We start from the raw sequence: 21,658 nt of genomic DNA, 5'->3' as shown, positions 1-21,658 counted from the left end.
GGGGCTGGGGGGCATGTGGTTCCTGTGTCCCTTGTGTTCCTTGTCCCTGCGCCGGTGTCACTGCTCCAAGACGTGGTAAAAATAGCCCTGTCCTTGGCCCCCCCGCGGGGGTGTGTGGGTGCAGGCAGGGTGTGGGCAGGGTGCAGGCAGGGTGTGGGCAGGGCGTGGGCAGGGCGTGGTGCCCCCCCCCCGCCCCCTGTGCACCCCCCCCACCTCCCCGGGCTGGGGGCCGGCAGGCGGCCGGGCAGCTGCCTCCCCCGGGTATATTTAGGAGCCGGCACGCAGCTGCTCGCAAAGGTCAGGCTGCGGCGGTGACACCACAGGGTCCCCCGTCACCCCGCAGCCCCCCCCCCCCCCCCCACGGACACAGGTGAGGCGCCGGGGGGGCGCTGGGGCCCCCCTGGGATGAGGCTCTGCGCCAAGGGAGGGGGCTGCTGGGGGGGAGGGGGCTGCTGGGGGGCAGGGGGGGCTGGGGGGGCATGGGCTGTGCTGCCTCCCCACTGCGTGGGGCTGATAAGGGCTCGCGCTGCCCCACACCCACGGGAACAGGGTGCCCGGAAGGAAACACGTGGGTCTGGGACCCCTGGCAGCCCAGAGGGCAACATGTGGGGTTGGGACCCCTGGCACCCCAGAGGGCAACATGTGGGGTGCCCCATGGCGAGGGGGCGCCGTGGAAGTAAGGGGGGTGGGACACCCCACATGCTGTGGGTGGTTTTGGAGCACCCATGGGGAAGGGGGCCGTGGGGCACCCGCAGTGGGGTGTCTATGGGGCGCCCCCTGGGGGAGGGGGGTTGTGGGGCAACCCCTGGGGAGAGGGGCTGTGGGGCACCCACAGCGGGGTGCCCGTGGCTCCCCCATAGCCAGGGGTCCCCCCGCCCCCGGCAGTTGTGGGGCACACACCCCCCCCCCCCGGGAGCAGCGGCAGCCAATGGGGTTGGGGTGGGCGGGGATTGGCTGGCGCGGGGGGCGGGGCTGGCGCGGGGTGGCGGGCAGGGCCGGCAGGGGGCGCTGTGGGCAGCGGGGCCATGAAGCAGCGCGGGTTAGTGGGGCCGGGGGGCGGCGGGGGGTCCCAGCCCCACGCGTGTCCCCGGGGGTCCCAGCCCCCGACTCCGGTCCCCGGGAGTCCCAGCCCACCACGTGCCCCCGGGGGTCCCAGCCCCACGCGTGTCCCCGGGGGTCCCAGTCCCCCACGTGCCCCTGGGGATCTCAGCCCGTGGCCCCTTGCCGGGGCCCGGCTCTCCGTGTGTCCCCCGGGCGTCACACCCCGAATCCACCTGTTGTGTCCCATGTCACCTGTGTCACCCGTGTCCTGTGTCCCCCACAGCCCTGTGTCCCCCGGTCCCAGGTCCCCCCTGTCCCCTTGTTCTGTGTCGCCATGTCCCTGTACTCCGTGTCCCCTGTGTCCCCATGTCCCTATACCCCGTGTCCCCACGTCCTCCAGTCCTGTGTCCCCCCATGTACTGTGTCGTCCTGTGTCCTCCCTTGTCCCCCACGTCTCATGTCCTCTTGTGTCCTCCTGTGTCCCCCTGTGTCCCCATGCTCCATGTGTCCCATGTCCTGTGTTCCTCCATGTTCCCGCTTCCTATGTCCTGTCCCCCGTGTCCCCCATGTCCCCCCGTGTCCCCGCACCCCGTGCCCCCCAACCGTGGGCCAGGACACCCCGTGGCGGGGGGACACCCCCGGGACCGGTGCCTGTGTCCGGGCAGTGCGGGGGGGGGGAAGTGGGTCTGGCCGGGGACCGGGACCGGGGCCCAAGGCCCGGTGCGCGGGGCGGTGCTGGGGGGAGGCGAGCTCGGTGCCCGTTGCCCAGGGCGGGGGAGGCGGGGTCCGGCCGCTGTCCGGTGCCAGTGCCCGGGACGGTGCCGGCCGTGAGGTGTGGGTGGATCCGGCCGGTGTCCGTTGCCCTCGGTGCTGGTGCCCATTGCCCCCGGTGCCCTTTGCCCCCGCTGCCGGTGTCCCCGGTGCCGGTGCCCATTGCCCGTGGCGGTGTCCGGTGTCCCCGGTGCCAGTGTCCCGGTGCAGGTGGCCGTTGCCCGGGGCGGCGCCGGGGAGGTGCGGATCCGGCCGGTGCCTGGTGCCGGTGCCCGTTGCCCCCGGTGCCGGTGCCCGGTGCTGGTGCCCGGTGCCCGGGGCGGTGCCGGGGGGGCGGGCCCGGCCGCTGTCCAGTGCCGGTGGCCCCGGGGGGGCGATGCGGGCTCTGAGGACGCTGCGGCCCCGCAGGCTCCCGGCCGGGCGGACCATGGCGGCGGCGGCGGCGGCAGCGGCGGGTTCGGGCCCCGGGGGCGGCCGCGGGCCGGTGCTGACCCCCGGCACCATGAACCCGGCAGTGCGGCGGGTGGAGTACGCGGTGCGGGGGCCCATCGTCACCCGCGCCCTGCAGCTGGAGCAGGACCTGCGGCAGGTACCCCGGGACCCCCACCCCCGGGACCCCATCCCCAGCACCCCCGGGACCCCACCCCTGGCACCCCTAGACCGGGATATCCCCAAACCGAGCACCCCCAGACTGGGCACCCCCCCCAGGCACCCCCAGACCTGGGGACTCCTGACCTGGACACCCCCCACCCAGCACCCCTAGACACTGGCACCCCCACACCTGGGCACCTCCCAGGCTGGGGTGTCCTATCTGGGGCACCGCCGGACACAGCACCCCCCACCCAGCACCCCCACACCTGGCACCCTGGGGACCCCCAGACCGGGATATCCCCAAACCGGGTACCCCCAGGCCCAGCACCCCATTCCCAGGAGGGACCTCTCCCCCTCCCCATGCCCCCCCCGCCGCCATGTCCCTGAATCCACCTGTGCGCCCCCCAACTGCCACCCTGGAGTCAGCTGAGTCCTATGGGGGGGTCTCCCCTGGGCGGGGGGGGTGTCTCCTGGGCAGGGGGTGTCCCGTCAGTGGGGGTCTCCCCTGGGTGGGGGGAGGTGTCCTATGGGTGGGGGGTGTCCCCTGGGTGGGAAGTGGTGTCCCGTGGGCAGGGGGTGTCCCGTGGTAGTGGGGGTGTCCTGTGGGGGTGTCCCTGCAGCCCCTGCGGGCAGGTGGTGGCGGGGCAGGGTGCCAGCCTCACCTTGCCCCAGCACTCCCTGTCCCTGGCACCCAGCCCGGGCACCCTTGGGTGCTGGGTGGGGGTAGGGGCACCCTGGGTGTCTGTGGCAGTGTGACTCCCCATGGGACACTGACAGGGTCCCCCAGTGCCCCGGGATGATGGGGGGGTGATGGTGGGGTGACAGGGGTGGCTGGGCATGACAGGGGGTGACAGTGGGTGATGGGAGGTGACAAGGGGTGACAGGGTGGTGGTGGTGACAGGAGGATGATGGCAGTGACAAGGGTGACAATGGTGTTGGGGGTGATGGAGTGATGGTGGCAGAGGGTGACGGGGGTGACGGATGCCAGGAAGTGATGGGAGTGACAGCAGGTGACAGGGGTGGTGGTGGCAGGCATTGCCAGTCTGGGGCAGAGTCCGGCCTCTGGCGGAGGTGGCCAAAGTCCAGGGCTGGGCGGGAGGTGGCCATGGCCACCCGGGGCTGGAGACCTGGTGTGGGGCATTGGGGACCCAGTGTCCTTGTTCCCCAGTGTCCCCAAGGGCCCTGTGTCCCACTTGTCCCCATGTCCCAGCTGTGCCCCCTGGGGTCCCGAAGTCCCAACCATCCCTAGGGTGCCCATGTCCCAGTTGTCTCCATGTCCCACCCACCCCCTGGGACAGGGGACACTGGGGTTGTGCCAGGGCCTGGGGTCACCCTGTTGAAAGTGCCACCCGAGCCACAGTGGTGCCATCCCTGGGTGGGGGTGGCCAGATTGTCACCCCTGACCCCTGTTCCCTGTCCCTGTCCTCATCCCCAACACCATACCTGTCCCCCTCCCTGTCCCTGACTCTGTCACTGTCACTGACCTTGCCCCCTTCCCTGTCCCCATCCCTGTCCCCATCCCTGTCCTCATCCCTGTCCCTGAATCTGTCACTGTCCCCACACTGTCCCCATCCCTGTCCCTGTCCCCTTCCCTGTCCCTGTCCCCCAACTCTGTCACTGTCTCCTTCCTTGTCCCTGTGCCCACACTGTCCCCATCCCCACAGGGTGTCCCCAAGCCCTTCACCGAGGTGATCAAGGCGAACATTGGTGATGCGCACGCCATGGGGCAGAAACCCATCACCTTCCTCCGCCAGGTACCCAGCTCTGGGTGACAGCATGGGGGGGACAGGGGGATGGGGACACCCAGGCGTCCGGCGCGGACCCAGGTGTCCGGGGCTGAGCGGGTCCCCTGGCAGGTGACCGCCCTGTGCCTGTGCCCGGAGCTGCTCGCCGAGCCCTCCATCCCCCAGGATGCCAAGGGTCGCGCCCGCCGGCTGCTGGCAGCCTGTGCCGGGCAGAGCGCTGGTGAGTACCCGTGCCCCGCAGTGGAAGGGACCCCCCCAGTGTCACCTCCCGGATGCCTCTGTCACCCCTGTGTCCCTTCTGCCAGGTGCCTACAGTGCCAGCCCTGGTATCGAGCTGGTGCGGCAGGACGTGGCGCGCTTCCTCCAGCGCCGTGATGGTGTCCCCGCCAAGCCCCAGGACATCTTCCTCTCCACCGGGGCCAGCGATGCCATCGTGGTATGGGGGACATCGGCCATCCCCAGCATCACCCGGGCCCTGGGCTGGGTGCCACCCGCCAGCCGTTCCCACGGCGGATGCTCACAAAGGGACTTTTGTGCCAGGGTTGGCACCGGCCCCAGGATGGGCAGTGCCAAGATGGGGGGGTGGCACTGGGGATGATGTGTCCCTACTGTCCCCATGCTTCCTTCGTGTCCCCATGGCTCCGTGGGGTGCATGCCAGCACCCTGCCCATGGTGACCAAGCTCTTTTGACGCTGTCCCTGTCCCCATGGTATCCCTTTGCCTGCAGCGTCCCTGTGCCTGTGATGTCCCCATGCTGTCCCCATGGTGTCCCTGTCCCCACACTGTCCCCATGCCATTGCAGTGCCCCCATCATCCCTGTCCCCATGCTGCCCCTATGCCCACACCAACCCCATCCTGCTGTCCCCATGCCCATGACCTCTCCAGCCCCACACCGTCCCTGTCTCCACACCATCCTTTGTCCCCACGCCACCCCCGTCCCCTTATTGTCCCTGTGCTCACACCATCCCTGTCCCCTCACCCTCCTTCTCCCCACACTGTCCCCATGCCCACACCACCCTGTCCCCACACCGTCCCCATGCCTTCACCATCCTGTCCCCACACTGTCCCCATGCCCATGCTGCCCCTCTCCCCTCCCCCGCAGAGCATCCTGAAGCTGCTGGTGTCTGGCGAGGGGGGGTCCCGCACGGGGGTGCTGATCCCCATCCCGCAGTACCCCCTCTACTCGGCGGCCATCGCCGAGCTCAGCGCCGTCCAGCTCAACTACTACCTGGACGAGGAGCACTGCTGGGCGCTGGATGTGGCCGAGCTGCGGCGGGCACTGGCCGAGGGGCGTCAGCATTGCTGCCCCCGCGTCCTCTGCATCATCAACCCCGGCAACCCCACTGGTACCTGGGGACAGGACCCCGAGACGGGGCTGGGACCCCGAGGCAGGGCTGGGACTCTGGGGCTGGATGGGACCCCAAGATTAGATAGGGACCCCAGGGCTGGATTGGGACCCCAAGACTGGACAGGGACCCCAGGGTTGGGCTGGGACCCTGGGGCTGGGGCCCTGAGGCTTGGCTGGGACCCCAAGACTGGACTGGGACATTGGGACTTGACTGGGACGCCAAGACCAGACTGTTACCCCAGGGCTGGTCTGGGACCCCAAAACTAGATTGGGACCCCTGGGCTGGACTGGGACCCCAGTTCCCTGTTGGGACTGGGACTGTGGCTGGCACCACGAGGGCTGGGACTGGGATGCCCTGTGCTCTGGTGGTGCCAAGGCTGGGACCCCCAATGCCTTAACAGTGCTGGGGACCAGGACCTCCAAAACCCAACCAGTATGTGGGCTCAGCCCCCCGGAACCCAGCCGGTGGGGGGGCCTGGGAGCCCCCAGTGCCAGCACCACGATGTCTCCTGATGCTGTGTCCCCCCAGGACAGGTACAGAGCCGGCAGTGCATTGAGGACGTCATCAAGTTTGCCTTTGAGGAGAAGCTCTTCCTCATGGCTGATGAGGCGAGTGAGACCCACGGGGTGACCCCCCTCCCTGGGGAAACCTCAGCATCTGAGTAACACCCCGCCACCTCCTTACCCCAGGTGTACCAGGACAACATCTATGCTGAGGGCTCGGCTTTCCACTCCTTCAAGAAGGTGCTGTTTGAGATGGGGCCGCCCTACTCGGAGGTGGTGGAGCTGGCCTCCTTCCACTCTGTCTCAAAGGGCTTCATGGGCGAGTGAGTCCCACCACCGTCACCCTAGGGGTGGGTGGCCATGGTTTCACAGGTCCTAGGGATGCCACAGACTGAGGAATAGGGATGGAGATGACATAGCCCTGTGTGTCCAAAGGTGGGGATGGAGATGCCAGCACCCCATGGATCCCCTAGGGTGGAGGTGGTGATGTCACAGCCCTGTGGGTTCCAGGAGTGGAGCTGGTGATGCTATGGCCCCATGGGTCCTTAGGGGAGGGGATGGAGATACTCCAACCTTATGGATCTCTTGAGGTGGAGGTGATGGTGCCACCACTCTGTGGGTCCCAAGGGTGGGGATAGTGATGCCATGACCCTGTAGGGACGTGACACAGCTCTGTGGGTGTTAGAGGACATAGAGCCACAGCCTGCCGGCTCTTTTCTGCGGGTTCCCATCATAGACCCCCATCCGTAGGTCCCTCTCTGTTGGTTCCTGTCCATGGGTCCCCATCCACAGCTCCGATCTGTGGATCCAGGGCTCCTCCGTGGGTTCCCATCCATCACTCCTCGGGCCATGTCATGCCAGGTGCGGGTTCCGCAGTGGGTACGTGGAGGTGGTGAACATGGACCCTGACGTGCAGCAGCAGTTGGCCAAGCTGGTGTCAGTGCGGCTGTGCCCACCTGTGCCTGGGCAGATCCTCCTGGATACTGTCGTTGATCCACCACAGCCTGGGGATCCTTCATATGAGCTCTTTATTGCTGTATGGGATCGGATGGGGATGGGGATTGGGATAGGGGTTGGGATAGGGATGGGATGGGGATGGGATGGGGATGGGATGGGGGTGTAATGGGATGAGATGGGGATGGGATGGGATAGAGATGGGTTGGGGATGGGGATGGGGATGGGGATGGGGATGGGGATGGGGATGGGGATGGGGATGGAGATGGGATGAGATGGGCTGGGCATGGCGCTGGGCATAGGATGAGGATGGGGATGTGTTGGGATGGGATAGAAAGGAGATGTCCCCAGCCCGGCTGTCCCAGCAGGAGAAGAAGGCGGTGCTCAGCGCCCTGGCGCACAAGGCCCGGCTTACCCAGGAGATCTTCAACCAGGTGCCCGGCATCCGCTGCAACCCTGTGCAGGGCGCCATGTATTCCTTCCCCCGCATCGAGCTGCCGCCCCGTGCCCTGGCCGCCGCCAAGGTGCTGTGGGGCTGGGCAGGATGAGTCCTGGGTGCTGAGGCTGGGCAGAATCTGTCCTGGATGTTGTGGGTCTGGGCAGGATGAATCCAGGGCAATGTGGGGCTGGGCAGGGTGAGTCCTGGGTGCTGTGGGGCGGGGCAGGATGAATACTGGGCAATGTAGGGCTGGAAAAAATCAGCCCTAGTGCTGTGGGGCTGGGCAGGATGAGTCCTGAGCCATACAGGGCTGGGCAAGGTGAGTCCCAGGCAGTGATCGAGGCCCTTAATGGTGCATGGGGTGGCGCCCTGCCCCATCTGTGGGTCCGATGCTCCCTGTGCCCACCCATGGCCGTGTGTGGTGCTGAGCCCCATTCTGTCCCGCAGGCGCAGGGTCAGGCCCCTGACATGTTCTTCTGCATGAAGCTGCTGGAGGAGACGGGCATCTGTGTGGTGCCGGGCAGCGGGTTCGGGCAGCGGGAAGGCACCTTCCACTTTCGGTGGGTGCCTGGGGGATGGGGGTGGGTGTTGGTGAGGGGGTCAGGGGTGGGCATGAGGTTGGGGTCCCACCATGGGGCTGGAACCCCACCCTAAGACCCTCATCCTCAGTTTGAGTTGGCTGGGGAGGTGGGGGTGGGAGGGTGCAAGGTCTAGGGGTGCAGGGAGAAGGGGGTCTTGGGTGCCCAGTGGGTTGGGTGCAGGGTGGTGAGGAGCTTGTTAGGGGGTAGAGATGGAGATATGGGGCTCAGAGAGCTGCTGGGGGGTGTTCCCCCACCCCAGCCCTGGTGTCAGCCCCCCATGTATCCCAGGATGACCATCCTGCCACCCACTGAGAAGCTGCAGGTCCTGCTGGAGAAGCTCAGCAGCTTCTACACCAAGTTCGTCAAGGAGTACTCCTAACACCGGCACCCCCCCAGCCCCGGCACCCCCCTGTGCCCCCCTCAGCACCCACCACCCCACACTCCCCACCGGGCTCCACGTGCCATGGGCCGGGACTCTGCCCTAGGTGGTCCCTGAAGTGCCTTCAACTTCTTCGTGCCTTTTTGTTGGGGGACACAAGGGCACCTCGTGTGCCAGGGCTGGTCGCCCTCCTGCTGCCCCTGTGTCCCCTGGGGGGGGGATGGTACGGGAGCAGTAGGCAGGGCCAGCTCTCCTCTCAGCAACCCCACTAATAAAAGGGTAGTGACCAGCCAGGTCGAGCCAAGCATCCTCTACAACCTGCCACCCATGGGTGCCCCCTCCACCCCACCAGCACCCAGCAGGGTTGGGCTGAGACACCCCAAAACTCATGTCGTGGGTCCCTTCGGGCTCCCTGTGGGGGGCAAGCAGAGGCATGGTGTGATCTGTGGGGGGCTTTAATGGGGTTGAGGGGGCAGATAGGGGGCCAGGGTCGCCCCCATGTCAGGAGAAGCTGTGCAGGAAGGCGGCGTGGAAGCGGGTGAGGGTGAGCAGCACCCGCTCCAGCGTCTCAGCCGGCAGGAGCAGCGACAGCCTGGGGGGCACAGGGTGGTGGGGTGGTGGGTGGTCCCACATCCCCCCTTCACCCAGTCCTGTTGTCCCCCAACAACATCCTGGTGTAGCAATCCAATGGTACCCAACCAGCCTCTCCATCCCAACCCTTCCCCCAGCCCCACCATCCATGACGTCCCTCTTGTCTGACCTCAGCTGGGCCTCCCTAACCTGTCCTCACCCCCACCCCATCGCAGCCAGCCCCCCCCCCCCCAAACCTCTGCCACTGCCAGCCCCCAACATCCATCCTGACCTCCCTGCCCCCCAAATCCCAACCCAAACCAGCTTCCCCTCACCCCAAACCCAAGCAGCCCCCAACATCCAACCCCAGCATTCCAGCCCAGCTCCCCAAACCTCTGTGCTTGAGAACCAAAGCCCAACGTCCCGGCACAAACCAGCCCCCAGCCCCGATCCCCCAGCTCCCCCAGCCCCCTTGACCCAACCGAACCCCCCTGACTAGCCTCTAACACCCAACCCAGTGCCAACCAGTGCCAGCCTCTCAAACACAACCAGCCCTCCAGCCCCAGCCCACCAGCCCCTAGTACCTGCCATCACCACAATCACCCAACCCGAACCATCTCCCCTGCCATCCCCGAGCCCCCAGCACTGCCCACCCTCCACACAAAGCATCAGCCCCAAGGGCTCCCTACCCCCCCGTCACCCAACCCCCACCATGCACCATAGCACTCCCCCCACCCCCCCACCCCAGCACCCTGACCTGAGCCCCCCGGTGTTACCCGACGTGGTAGGTGCCCTCTGGCTGCCCAAACTCGCTCCCTGGGGCCAGCACCACCCCCGTCGCCTCCCGCAGCTCCTGGCAGAAGAAGACGTCAGGCTCCAGGCCCAGCACCTGGAGGAGCAGCAAGAGCATGGGCACCCTGCGCCATGGGGGCACCCCCTCCCCTGGGCGTCCCCTGTCCCCAGGGGGCCACAGGGTGCCCTGTCTCCCCAGGGTACCCCTTGTCCCCAGGGTGTCCCATACCAGGGGGCTCCCCACATGCCCCCAGGATGGCTCCCGCCACCCTGGAGACCCTCATAGCCACATGATGCCCCATGTCCCCAAGATGCCCAGCACTCCCACAGTGCTCCGTCTCCCCAGGACATCCCATACATCAGGGTTCCCCGCACTCCCACAGCACCCCTGTGACTGGGGTGGCTCCTGTCCCCCAGATACCCCCCTGTCCCCCTGATGCCCCCTGTCCCCAGGGTGCCCCAAGTCCCCAGGACACCCCACATCACAGGGCTCCCCACACTCTCACCCTGTCTCACACCCTTGGGATGACTTCCGTTCCCCACAGCGCCCCTCTCCCCGTCCCCACCCCCCACCCCGGGTCCCCCCTCCCCACGGCCACCCGTGGGTGCTCACCCGGGCCTGCTGCAGGGCGCGGGGCGGGAGCTGGATGCGGGGGAAGGCGCGGGCGCCGCCCTGCACGGGCTGGCAGCAGATGCCGGGGGGCCCGGCCCAGCACCTCCTGCACCCGCCGGGCGTTGTGGGCCAGGTCCCGGCGCAGCCCCTGCCTCTGCTGGGGTGGGAGGGGGCTGAGCCGGGCGGTGGGGTGGGGCAGGGCATGGGATGGGATGGGAGGGGGATTGCCATGGGATTGGAGATGGGATGGGGAGGGGGATTGGGATGGGGGTGGGATTGGAATGGGGATGGGATTGGGCTTGGGGTGGGGATTGGGATTGGGATGGGATTGGGAGTGGGGATGGGATGGGGATGGTGATAGGGATGGGGGGTGGCGACGGGGATGGAGATAAGATGGAGATGAAAATGGGATGGGATGGAATGGGGATGGGATGGGGATGGAGCCAGAAACAGGCATGGGCCCACACAGCACCTGCCTGTCCTTCGGCTGGAGCGTGGGATATCCCCCCACTGCCACCAGTAAGACCTGTGTGTCCCGGTGGCAGCTGGCTGTGAGGAGGGGTCTTGGCACTACCCACCTCATTAAAGGCTGGATAGGAGGGGTCACTGGGCAGTGGGGGCTCCATGGCCATCTCCAACATCACCTGACCCAGGATGGAGGGATACACTGACATCCCCCATGTGTAGAAGCACTTCAGGACACTTGGGTCAATGTTCACCAGCTCGAAGAAACCTGCTCGGAAACCACCCCTGGGGGAGAAGGAGGTGGAGGGGGCTGGCAAAGGGGGTTTCGGGAGGTCTGGGGGGGCGATGAGGTGTTGGTACTCACCCCCCGAAACCCTTGGAGAGGGAGTAGAATGAGACAAGCTGGACGGTGGAGGCGAGCGGGGCACCCATCTCCCACAGCACCCGCTTGAAGGAGAGGAAGGGGCAGCCAGGGAGGAAGGCTCGTTCCTGCTGTACCTGCGGCACCCAGGGCTCAGGGGGAGCCAGGCTGGGGGGGCACAGCCACCCCTCAGCCCACCCCCGCACCCACCTCATCTGCCAGCAGCAGCAGGTGTTCCTCAGCCACCAGCCGGATGATGTCCTCCATGCTCTGCCGGCTCAACACATGCCCTGCCAGGGGGAGCCCACTGGTGTCCCCCCATGCATGGGGAGCCCACTCACATCCCCCCACCTGGGGAAACTGAGGCACGGGGACACCACCACCCCCAACTCACCCGTGGGGTCTCCGGGGTTGACGATGCAGAGCACCTTGGGGTGGCATCTCACCCGTGCCTGCCGCAGCACCTGCCGCAGCGCCTCGCCAGCCACAGCCCAGCCCTGCTCCTCGGCCAGCGGGTACGGCACGGCCACGGCCCCCGCCAGCCCCGCTGCCGCTGCATGCAGCGGGGGGCCCGGCACCGGCACCAGCACGCCCGTCGGCTGTGGCGCCCTCTCATCCACCACCAGCGTCACCACGTCCTGCTGGGAAAAGCTGCCGTGGCTGGAGGGTCCTCAGTGTCCCCATGGCCATGCAGTTGCCACTGCTGGTCCCCATCCCACGCTCACCACCATGGCTGAGGCGGTGCCACTGCAGGGGACAATGCAGTGGGGATCGCTGGGAATGCCATTGTCCCTTTGCTCCAAGTAACGGGCCACTTTTTTGGCCACGGTGTCAGTGATGTACTCCAGGTTGTAGGACCCTGGGGACAGATACGGTGTCACTGCATCTGGTGATCCCCCCATGCCCCACTACCCATATGGGGGGCTGGCCCCCTTGAGGTGTGCCCATCCCCACTGTACCTGGGCTGCCACCCTGCAGGTGCTGCAGGATCTGGCGTGCGCGCTGCTTGGTGTCCGCCGGCATGCACTCGGCGTCCAGCAGTGTGGGATACGCGCAGATGGCAGCCACCTGTGGGGATGCGGCCAACCCCCCTTGGTCACCCCCTCCCCCCAACACGCCCCCCCCCCCAACACCCTGGGTAACCCCGAGGTCAGGATCCACCCCACCCCCCATCACCTAAGGTCAGGACTCAGCCCCCCACCCATCACCAGGGTGCTGGGGGGGGAGCTGAGGATCATAGATCCCGTTGTGCTCAGTCAACCCTGGACTTGTCGATCTTCAAGGTCTTTTCCAACTTAAACGATTCCACGATTCTGTGATTTTAAGTGCAGGCAGCCATGGGGCTCCCCATTACCTGCTGGAGGTAGGTGAGGGGCTGGCGGCCGGCAGCAACTGCATCCCCTGAATGGCAGCAGATGACCTCGGTGGAGGACTTGTCCTCTCCCTTGGGAACAGGAGCTGGCTCAGCAAGGCCACTGTCCTCTGTCCCCCTATACCCCCCTCCCCGAGGCCCAGGGGACATGGTCATAGGCGGTGGGGCTGGAGGATGGCACTACAGAGCATCCTAGGACACCCTGATGTGGGGGCACAGGGGGCTGTGGGGACCTGAGGGGAGGCACAGTTGCCATGGGGAGTGGGTGACTTTGGGGACATGGGATCAGGGTGGATGGGGGGACCTGGATGGGGGGCTTCAGGGACCTGGGGACCACAGGGACCTGGAAGGTGACACAGGGATGTGCATGGGCATAGGGAGGGAGGTGTTTTTGGGGACAGGAATGGTTATGGGTGGCTGCAGGGTTGGGGTGGCTGTGGGGACACCATTGGGCTCTGGGAGCATGCGTGGGCATGGGCACCTCGTGGGACTCTGGGGCCATGGGTGTCTGTGGGTCCTATTGGGCTCTGGGTGGCCATGGGGACCCATGGGTGGCTGTGGGGACCCATGGGAGCATGGGACCATGGTTGTCAGCTGTGGATCCCATGCGGGTCTGTGGCTTTGGGTGTCTGTGTCCCATGGGGCTCTGGGTGGCTCTGGGGACCCGTGGGTGGTTGTAGGGGTCTCACCTGGGTCAGCTCGCCTTCAATGGCAGTAGCCTGCTCAAGCAGAGGCTGCAGTGGAGGTGGCGGTGTGCGCTGGCTGCTAGGGTTCACCTGAGACAGGGGGGTGTCAGTGCCCCCCGGGGTGCTGATCGCTGCCATGGCTGGGACAGGAGCTGAAGTGGCGGGTGCATGCAGCCGGGGGTGGGGGTGGGCTGGGTTAATGGTTAGGGGTTTGGCAGTGCGTGGTGTGCCAGGGTGGACAGGGTCCTGGCCATCTGGCTGTCCCCTTGTGACCATGCCATGCACGTGGCCTCGTTACACGCCCCATTACCCGCCCCTTTTCCCTCCCCTTTACCACCCCTTGGCATTTCCCTGCAGGGACAGTGTCAACCGCGGCGGCCATGGCCATGGCACAGGGGACATTGGGGACATCGGAGCCAGCGGTACTGGTGCCTGGTGTCCCTGTGGATTGCAGTGGTGACGACGCTCATGCAGTGGGACGGGGCCCACTGGCTGTTTTGCGCCAGGTACTGCTGGGCACTGGGGTTGACACTGCTGACCTGTCACCATGTCCCCCAGCATGGCCAGGCTCAGCCCAGCTCCCTGTCCCCCAGGTCGCGGCCACCTGTGCCTACCCGGATCTGCTGGGCAGCCCCGCTGTGCCCGAGAGTGCCCAGCGCCGGGCACGGCGCATCCTGCAGGAGATGGATGCCGGCAACATTGGTAGGGTGTGGCACAGCTCACGGGGTGCCCGGCAGTGTCAGTGTGGGGTGCCCCTTGCCAGCACATGGGGAGCTTGGGGTCACCCTTGTCATGGCTTATAGGCTGCGTGGGGGGGGTGTCCCATGGGGTGCTCAGTGTGGGTGGGTGGGTCTGCTGTGGCTTATAGGGTGCTCAGTACAGCCCATGGGGTGCCCCACATGGCGCATGGGGTGCTTGGCATGACCCATGGAGTAGGTGGCGCCGGTCCCATGGGGTGCCCAGCATGGTGGCAGAGGGGTGCCTAGTATGGCTTATAGGGTGCCCAGCACAGCTCATGGGGTGCCTGGTCTATGGGGTGCCCAGGCCCATGGTCTGCCCAGTGCCAGCCCCATGAAGTGCCCTTTCCCATTGAGGCCACTGAGGGAGGGGGTTGTTGGGGTCCCATGGGATTCATGGTGCTCAGGAGCGGGTCTGTCCTGTCCCCAGGAGGCTACAACCACGAGCACCGGGCGCTGGGGGTCCCTACCAGGGTTGCCCGTTTCCTTGAGCGCCGCGACGGCGGTGTCCCTTGCCACCCTCGCAACATCATCCTCTGCAATGGCACTGCTAGCATCCTCCCGGTGAGCAACCGTCCTTGGTGAGCGGGGTCCCTATGCTGGACTCCCCGAGCTCATCCCCATCCCCATCCCAGTTTGTTTTGTCACTGGTAGTGGATGAGAGGGCGCCACAGCCGACGGGCGTGCTGGTGCCGGTGCCGGGCCCCCCGCTGCATGCAGCGGCAGCAGGGCTGGCGGGGGGCCGTGGCCGTGCCGTACCCGCTGGCCGAGGAGCAGGGCTGGGCTGTGGCTGGCGAGGCGCTGCGGCAGGTGCTGCGGCAGGCACGGGTGAGATGCCACCCCAAGGTGCTCTGCATCGTCAACCCCGGAGACCCCACGGGTGAGTTGGGGGTGGTGGTGTCCCCGTGCCTCAGTTTCCCCAGGTGGGGGGATGTGAGTGGGCTCCCCATGCATGGGGGGACACCAGTGGGCTCCCCCTGGCAGGGCATGTGTTGAGCCGGCAGAGCATGGAGGACATCATCCGGCTGGTGGCTGAGGAACACCTGCTGCTGCTGGCAGATGAGGTGGGTGCGGGGGTGGGCTGAGGGGTGGCTGTGCCCCCCCAGCCTGGCTCCCCCTGAGCCCTGGGTGCCGCAGGTACAGCAGGAACGAGCCTTCCTCCCTGGCTGCCCCTTCCTCTCCTTCAAGCGGGTGCTGTGGGAGATGGGTGCCCCGCTCGCCTCCACCGTCCAGCTTGTCTCATTCTACTCCCTCTCCAAAAGCGTGGCAGGCGAGTGAGTGCTGGCACTGCCAGGCGACGGGTGGCTGTGCCAGGGCCTCCTGGGTGTGTGTGTGGGATGAGGAGCAGCACTGTGTCCCGCAGGAGTGGTTTCCGTGTGGGGTTCCTGGAGCTGGTCAACATTGAGGAGGGAATCACACTGCCCTTCCAGCTGGCACAGTCCATCCCCCGGCCCTGTGTCCTGGGGCGGATCCTGCTTGACCTCCTCATGGACCCGCCAGATGAGGGGGATCCCATACAGAAGGCCCTGGAGGAGGTGGGAGCTGGTGCATGTGCCCCATCTCATTCCATCCCCATCTCCATCTCCATCCCCACCCCATCCCCATTCCCACCCTCATCCCCTCCCAATCCCCATCCCATTTCCATCCCCATCCCATTCCCATTCCATTTTAATTTCAATCCCCATCCCCATCTTCATCCCAATCCCCCTCCCCATCCCATCTCCAATCCCATGGCAATCCCCCTCCCATCCCATCCCATGCCCTGCCCCACCCCACCGCCCGGCTCAGCCCCCTCCCACCCCAGCAGAGGCAGGGGCTGCGCCGGGACCTGGCCCACAACGCCCGGCGGGTGCAGGAGGTGCTGGGCCGGGCCCCCGGCATCTGCTGCCAGCCCGTGCAGGGCGGCGCCCGCGCCTTCCCCCGCATCCAGCTCCCGCCCCGCGCCCTGCAGCAGGCCCGGGTGAGCACCCACGGGTGGCCGTGGGGAGGGGGGACCCGGGGTGGGGGGTGGGGACGGGGAGAGGGGCGCTGTGGGGAACGGAAGTCATCCCAAGGGTGTGAGACAGGGTGAGAGTGTGGGGAGCCCTGTGATGTGGGGTGTCCTGGGGAGATGGGGCACCCTGGGGACAGGGGGCATCTGGGGGACAGGGGGCATCCTGGGAGTACAGGGCATCTTGCGGAGGGACGTGGGGCATCCTGGGGACTTGGGGCATCCTGGGGATGTGCTGGCGCGTGAGGCTTCCTGGGGCGAGAGTCAACCCATGGACGTGGGAGTGCAAGGAACCCTGTGGTGTGGGACATGGGACACCCTGGGGACATGGGGCATCCTGGGAGCACAGAGCCACCCCAGTCACAGGGGTGCTGTGGGAGTGCGGGGAACCCTGATGTATGGGATGTCCTGGGGAGACGGAGCACTGTGGGAGTGCTGGGCATCTTGGGGACATGGGGCATCATGTGGCTATGAGGGTCTCCAGGGTGGCGGGAGCCATCCTGGGGGCATGTGGGGAGCCCCCTGGTATGGGACACCCTGGGGACAAGGGGTACCCTGGGGAGACAGGGCACCCTGTGGCCCCCTGGGGACAGGGGACGCCCAGGGGAGAGGGTGCCCCCATGGCGCAGGGTGCCCATGCTCCCGCTGCTCCTCCAGGTGCTGGGCCTGGAGCCCGACGTCTTCTTCTGCCAGGAGCTGCGGGAGGCAACGGGGGTGGTGCTGGCCCCAGGGAGCGAGTTTGGGCAGCCAGAGGGCACCTACCACGTCGGGTAACACCGGGGGGCTCAGGTCAGGGTGCTGGCGTGTCCCCACCTCCACTCAATTGCCCCCCTTCTCCTGCCCCCCAGGCTGTCACTGCTGCCACCAGCTGAGACACTGGAGCCAGTGTTGCTCGCCCTCACCCGCTTCCACACCGCCTTCCTGCGCCACTTCTCCTGATGCCGACTCCCCGCTGGAATCCATCCCCTCCAGTGCCGCAGCCTCCTGGGGGGCTGCAGGGTTGTGGGGGGACCCCACGCGTGGCCATGCAGCACCTGTGCTGGTGTGAACCCAAGGAAAGGCACAAGCGGTGGATGGGATCCATGGCCGTGTTTATTGGGGAGGGACCAAGGCTTGCTCGTGGAGCCCCTCTGGTGGGGCTGATCCTGGGGGATGCCCCACGCAGAGGCGCCAGGGAGCAGCCGGAGCCCCCTGCTGAGTGCCGGCCCCTGGTAGCACATCAGCTGCCCCCCAGGAGCCCCTCAGATTTCGGGGAAGACAGTGTAGACCTCCACCTCGCAAAGCACCAGCTGCCCCTCCCTGCCGGGTATGGTGACAGTGACATAGCGGCCCTGTAGCCCCTGGCAGCAGATGGTACTAAGTGAGCCAGGACCAGCGTCCGTGATGATGCCGCAGCTGCCGGGGTGGAAGAGATGGGGCTCAGGAGACAGTGGCACCAGTGGGGTGGGGACACTCCCTCCAAACCCCACATTTTTGGCTCACATGGGGTTGTCCCTGCCACGATCGGCTGGTGCGTCCCCGACATGGACCTGTGCTCCCCGCAGCCGCTGCCAGCAGCAATCCTGCCGGTTCTTTACCACCACAGCTGCCACGGCGCGGCGTCTGCCCAGGTCCACACTCCACCAGGGCTCCCGCTCTCGCCGTGTGTGGCTGCAGGAGCCGTGGTGCCAGACGCCGTCCCGGTTCCCATCTACCGCCTTGGATGCGAAGCCGGAGCCATTGGAGGTGGAGGACTGTGTCGCCTGCTGCTCCCGCGCCACGTTGAGGGCTGTGAACACCATGGGGTGGGTTGGTGGGTGCTGGGGTTCCTGGGGGAGGTGGGCTCTCCTGACAGCTCACCTCCTGGCAGCGGGGTGCAGCCTTGCCGGATCACTTCCACCTCACACAGCACCAGCGCATCCTTCCGGCCGGGGATGAGGATGGAGACGTAGCGACCGCGAAGGCCATGGCAGCAGACAGTGCTGATAGAACCGGGGCTGGCATCTGTGATGATGCCGCAGCTGGCGGGAGAGGAGGGGGCAGGATGAGCCAGCACAGTGCCAGTGGTGTTCCCAGTAGAGAGGATGGGGCTGGTGCTCACACAGGGTTGTGCCGACTGCGGTCAACCGGGGAGTCACCGACGCGGACCTCAGCCCCCTTCAACCGCTCCCAGCAGCAGTCATGGCGGTTCTTCACCACCACGGCATAGATGGCGTGCCGGTGGCCGAGATCAACACGCCACCATGGCTCCAGCTCCTCTGTGGTGTGGGCACAGGAGCCGTGCTCCTGATTGCCATCCCAGTCCCCGTTGACGGCATTGGCGGCACTGCTGCTGGCATCCAGGATGGAGGACTGGGTGGCCGGGCGGCCCAGGGCCATGTTCTGGGCTGCGGGAACAGCTGGGCTGGGGGTGCCATGTCCCCAGAAGACCCCGCGGTGCCCCCCAAACCCACTCACCCCCTGGCAGCACAGCACAGCCTTGCTCCACAACCTCCACCTCGCACAGGCTCAGCCGTTCCTCGCGGCCAGGGATCGTGATGGTGACGTAGCGGCCGCGCAGCCCGTGGCAGCAGATGGTGCTGGTGGAGCCAGGGCTGGTATCTGTGACTGTGCCGCAGCTACAAGGAGGGGGACAAGGGTGAGGGTGGCCAAGCGCCAAAGCAGCCGTGCACCACAGTGTCAACACTGTGGCACTCACATGGGGTTGTTGGTGCCATGGCTGGCAAGGGAGTCCCCGACATGGACGCGGGCACCCTTCAGCCAGTGCCAGCAGCAGTCCAGGCGGTTCCTCACCACCACAGCTGCCACAGCATGGCGATGGCCCAGGTCCACTGTCCACCATGGCTCCAACTCCCTCTTGGTTTGAGAGCAGGAGCCGTGCTGCCAGTTCCCATCCTGGTTCCCATCCACGGCGTTGATGGCACTGCTGGCTCGGCTGGCCGTGGAGGACTGTGCCACTGGGCGCCGCAGGGCCAGGCTTTGGGCTGGGGGACACCATGGGACAGTAACACCAGCCCTAGGTGCTCAATGCCAGCGATGACCCGTGGCTGGGCATCAACCCCTGGGCACAGAGCCGGCACTGCGGCCTCCATCTGTCCCTCCAGGCACTGCATACTGGCACACTGATGTGCCACCGGCTCAGGGACATGTGACACCCCCCTCCCCCATGTTGGGGCCCTCATGCCCCCCCCTTTCCCCCCGGCGCTGCAGGAACCAAATCGCTTCTGCAGGGCTCAGGTAGGTCAGCGCTTGCTGGCAGCCACCGGGTAGGTATCAGCTCCCTGCTGGGAGGGCTTCAATCCTTACCGCCAGGCGGGGGGACGCAGCTCTGGGCTGTCACCTCCACTTCGCAGAGGATGAGGAAATCCTCCCGCCCAGGGATGATGATGGAGACATAGCGACCCGGCAGCCCGTTGCAGCAGATGGTACTGGTGGAGCCGGGACCAGTGTCCAAGATGGCCCCGCAGCTGCTGGGAGGGAACCGCCACAGCTATGGCCGGCGGGACAGTCCCATGCTGGGTGGGGGGACCTTGCTGGGGACCCCACTCACACAGGGTTGCGCTTGCCATGGTTAGCCAGGGAGTCCCCAACGTGGACCTGGGCGCCGAGAAGGCTCTCCCAGCAGCAGTTGTGGCGGTTAGTGACAGTGACGGAGTAGACAGTGTGCCGATGGCCCAGGTCTACACGCCACCACGGCTCCAGCTCCTTCTCAGTGTGGGTGCAGGAGCCGTGCTCCCAGCTGGCATTGCTGCTCCCATCCACGGCATTGGCAGCCAGGCTGATGGCATTCAGCGTGGAGGACTGTGTGACGGCGCGGCCCTGCGCCACGTTGGGGGCTGGAATTGCCAGTGGGAGCATGGCACGAGGCTGCCGGCCCCTGACTGCTGCCCCACCAGCCCCCACTGCCTCCCTGGGAGCCCCTCACCTCCGGGCAGGGGGAGGCAGCCCTGGAGCACCACCTCCACCTCGCACAGCACCAACGCATCCTCCCGGCTGGGGATGAGGATGGAGACATAGCGGCCCTGCAGCCCCTGGCAGCAGATGGTACTGAGTGAGCCAGGACCGGTGTCCGTGATGACGCCACAGCTGCCGGGGTGGAAGAGATGGGGCTCAGGAGACAGTGGCACCAGTGGGGTGGGGACACTCCCTCCAAACCCCACATTTTTGGCTCACATGGGGTTGTCCCTGCCACGCTCGGCTGGTGCGTCCCCGACATGGACCTGCGCTCCCCGCAGCCGCTGCCAGCAGCAATCCTGCCGGTTCTTTACCACCACAGCTGCCACGGCGCGGCGCCCACCCAGGTCCACACTCCACCAGGGCTCCCGCTCTCGCCGTGTGCGGCTGCAGGAGCCGTGGTGCCAGACGCCGTCCCGGTTCCCGTCCACTGCGTTGGTGGCGATGCTGATGTTGGGGAAGACGGAGGACTGGCGGGCTGGGCGCCCCAGCGCTGCGTTATAACCTGCCAAGGCGGGGGTCAGCCCACCACCGAGGCACCCCAGCAAGGCTTTGTCCCACCAGGGGTGCTTCCACTGGCAAGGAAGGGCAAAGGGTTGGGACTCACCAGCCGGCGGAAGGAGGCAGCCCTGGGCGGCTGCATCCTGTGCCAGGACCTCACCGAGCAGTAGCAGAGCCCAGGGCAGGGCCATAGTGTAGCGGGCCGTGGTGGAAGGGGGACGTGGTGGTCAGGGACCACCCTGATCAGTGGGGAGATGGTCCCGACCCGCTGTCTGGGTGGAAGCTGTCGGTGCTTACCACAAGACAGGCTGGTGAAGGAAGGCTGGAAAGTCCCTGCCAGCCCCTCCCTGATGCTCCGGCCGCCGGTGTACCCTCACCACGTCCCTGCTCCGGCACAACACCAGGAAAACCTAAAGGGAAGAGGATGAAGAGGAAAGCTCCGGTGGCCAGCCCTTGGCTTTTACCACCTGTGCAGTGGGTTGTGCTGTGAGCCAGGCTTTTCTCCAGGGCTGGTGGAGGAGGAGGAGGGATGGAGGAGGCTGTGTGGCGTCAGCAGTCCTTGGGGATGTCACAGGCTTGGCACCCAGCTCCACCAGTTAATGTTTAGAAGTGTTTTGGCAATGCTGGTGGGTGCTCCTGTGGTGTGACCTTCCCAAACAGAAGACACTGTGCTGGGGAGGGACGGTGCGTCCCACGGGAGCCCAGCGCCAGGAGGAAACTGGGGCGTAAAGCTCTCCAGTTGGATACCAGTTTCCACCCCAGCCTTGCTTGGATGGTTTTGGTTGTTCAAGAGCTGCCCACAGCAAAACCCAATCTGTGTTTCAGGGTGGGGAAGGGCTTCATCCTTCCTGGAGCTCCGCAAGAGCTAGGTGCTGGGAAAGAGCACGCAACTTTGGCTGGAAAGGGGGTAGGGAAGGAGGATGGCACATGGTGCCAGCTGCTCTGGTTCCCCACTGGCACCTCAAGCAGCTGCTTGCTGGGGCGGTGTGGGCAGGGGGCCAGAGCCACGGTGGCGCCTGGCTGTCCCAGGGCCGTCACAGCTCGCTGGGTGCAGTGAGGGCAGGGGTGGTGGCATCCTCCCACAATGCACTGACAGCCACGGCGATAGATGTCCCTTTGCCACGGCAATGGGCATCCTACCCCCCCCATCACCATGGCAACAGACTTCCTACATCACTAGGACAACATCCTTGTTGCCATGGTGATAGACCCCCATCACCATGGCCCCCCCACAGGCCAGTAACAGTCCCCCTGCATCACCATGGCAACAGACCCCCCCTCTCCC

The 21,658-nt window shown here is 66.5% G+C and overlaps 4 protein-coding genes across 6 annotated transcripts; 2 read left to right on the top strand and 2 right to left on the bottom strand.

Annotated features, from left to right (window-relative positions):
• The first annotated feature begins 1,857 nt into the window (after positions 1 to 1,857).
• Positions 1,858 to 8,644, top strand: LOC130146443 (alanine aminotransferase 1-like). Of its 2 annotated transcripts, none has more exons than XR_008820911.1 (11): positions 1,858 to 2,401; positions 4,068 to 4,157; positions 4,260 to 4,368; positions 4,454 to 4,584; positions 5,251 to 5,494; positions 6,026 to 6,105; positions 6,187 to 6,323; positions 6,751 to 6,861; positions 7,323 to 7,478; positions 7,841 to 7,953; positions 8,263 to 8,644. XR_008820911.1 is itself a non-coding variant. In XM_056332571.1 (11 exons), exons 1-11 carry the CDS (start codon positions 2,189 to 2,191, stop codon positions 8,351 to 8,353), a joined length of 1,539 nt encoding a protein of 512 aa, XP_056188546.1. In that variant the 5' UTR covers positions 1,862 to 2,188; the 3' UTR covers positions 8,354 to 8,644. The 2 variants fall into 2 exon arrangements, 1 of the variants encoding a protein (XP_056188546.1); XM_056332571.1 differs by lacking the exon at positions 6,751 to 6,861 and adding an exon at positions 6,862 to 7,036 and having other exon boundaries at positions 1,862 to 2,401.
• Positions 8,645 to 8,792: 148 nt separating this feature from the next.
• LOC130146445 (alanine aminotransferase 2-like) lies at positions 8,793 to 13,456 on the bottom strand. Its single transcript, XM_056332574.1, has 11 exons — positions 13,216 to 13,456; positions 12,509 to 12,598; positions 12,114 to 12,222; positions 11,880 to 12,013; positions 11,549 to 11,792; positions 11,365 to 11,444; positions 11,158 to 11,291; positions 10,907 to 11,078; positions 10,329 to 10,485; positions 9,700 to 9,812; positions 8,793 to 8,945 (listed from the first exon to the last, which is right to left on the bottom strand). The coding sequence occupies exons 1-10, from the start codon at positions 13,348 to 13,350 to the stop codon at positions 9,793 to 9,795; spliced, it is 1,275 nt and encodes a 424-aa protein (XP_056188549.1). The 5' UTR covers positions 13,351 to 13,456; the 3' UTR covers positions 8,793 to 8,945; positions 9,700 to 9,792.
• A 54-nt stretch (positions 13,457 to 13,510) lies between these two features.
• Positions 13,511 to 17,021, top strand: LOC130146446 (alanine aminotransferase 1-like). Of its 2 annotated transcripts, none has more exons than XM_056332576.1 (10): positions 13,511 to 13,718; positions 13,806 to 13,914; positions 14,380 to 14,513; positions 14,585 to 14,829; positions 14,934 to 15,013; positions 15,138 to 15,223; positions 15,313 to 15,484; positions 15,754 to 15,909; positions 16,597 to 16,709; positions 16,788 to 17,021. In XM_056332576.1, the coding sequence occupies exons 4-10, from the start codon at positions 14,607 to 14,609 to the stop codon at positions 16,876 to 16,878; spliced, it is 921 nt and encodes a 306-aa protein (XP_056188551.1). In that variant the 5' UTR covers positions 13,511 to 13,718; positions 13,806 to 13,914; positions 14,380 to 14,513; positions 14,585 to 14,606; the 3' UTR covers positions 16,879 to 17,021. The 2 variants fall into 2 exon arrangements, with proteins under 2 accessions (XP_056188551.1, XP_056188550.1); XM_056332575.1 differs by having other exon boundaries at positions 13,512 to 13,718; positions 15,087 to 15,223; positions 16,788 to 17,019.
• A 137-nt stretch (positions 17,022 to 17,158) lies between these two features.
• Positions 17,159 to 21,535, bottom strand: LOC130145524 (uncharacterized). Its single transcript, XM_056330395.1, is given in 9 exon segments — positions 17,159 to 17,334; positions 17,422 to 17,721; positions 17,724 to 17,939; positions 18,020 to 18,191; positions 18,193 to 18,774; positions 19,225 to 19,408; positions 19,468 to 19,725; positions 19,728 to 20,004; positions 20,092 to 21,535. Coding segments are annotated over 9 exon segments (2,616 nt in total). The 5' UTR covers positions 20,565 to 21,535; the 3' UTR covers positions 17,159 to 17,180.
• Positions 21,536 to 21,658: the final 123 nt, after the last annotated feature.

Source organism: Falco biarmicus, chromosome 3, assembly GCF_023638135.1.
Source record: "Falco biarmicus isolate bFalBia1 chromosome 3, bFalBia1.pri, whole genome shotgun sequence".
Taxonomy (NCBI): domain Eukaryota; kingdom Metazoa; phylum Chordata; class Aves; order Falconiformes; family Falconidae; genus Falco; species Falco biarmicus.
Note: the sequence above shows the minus strand (reverse complement) of the source record. Positions and strands in the feature narration are given on the sequence as shown.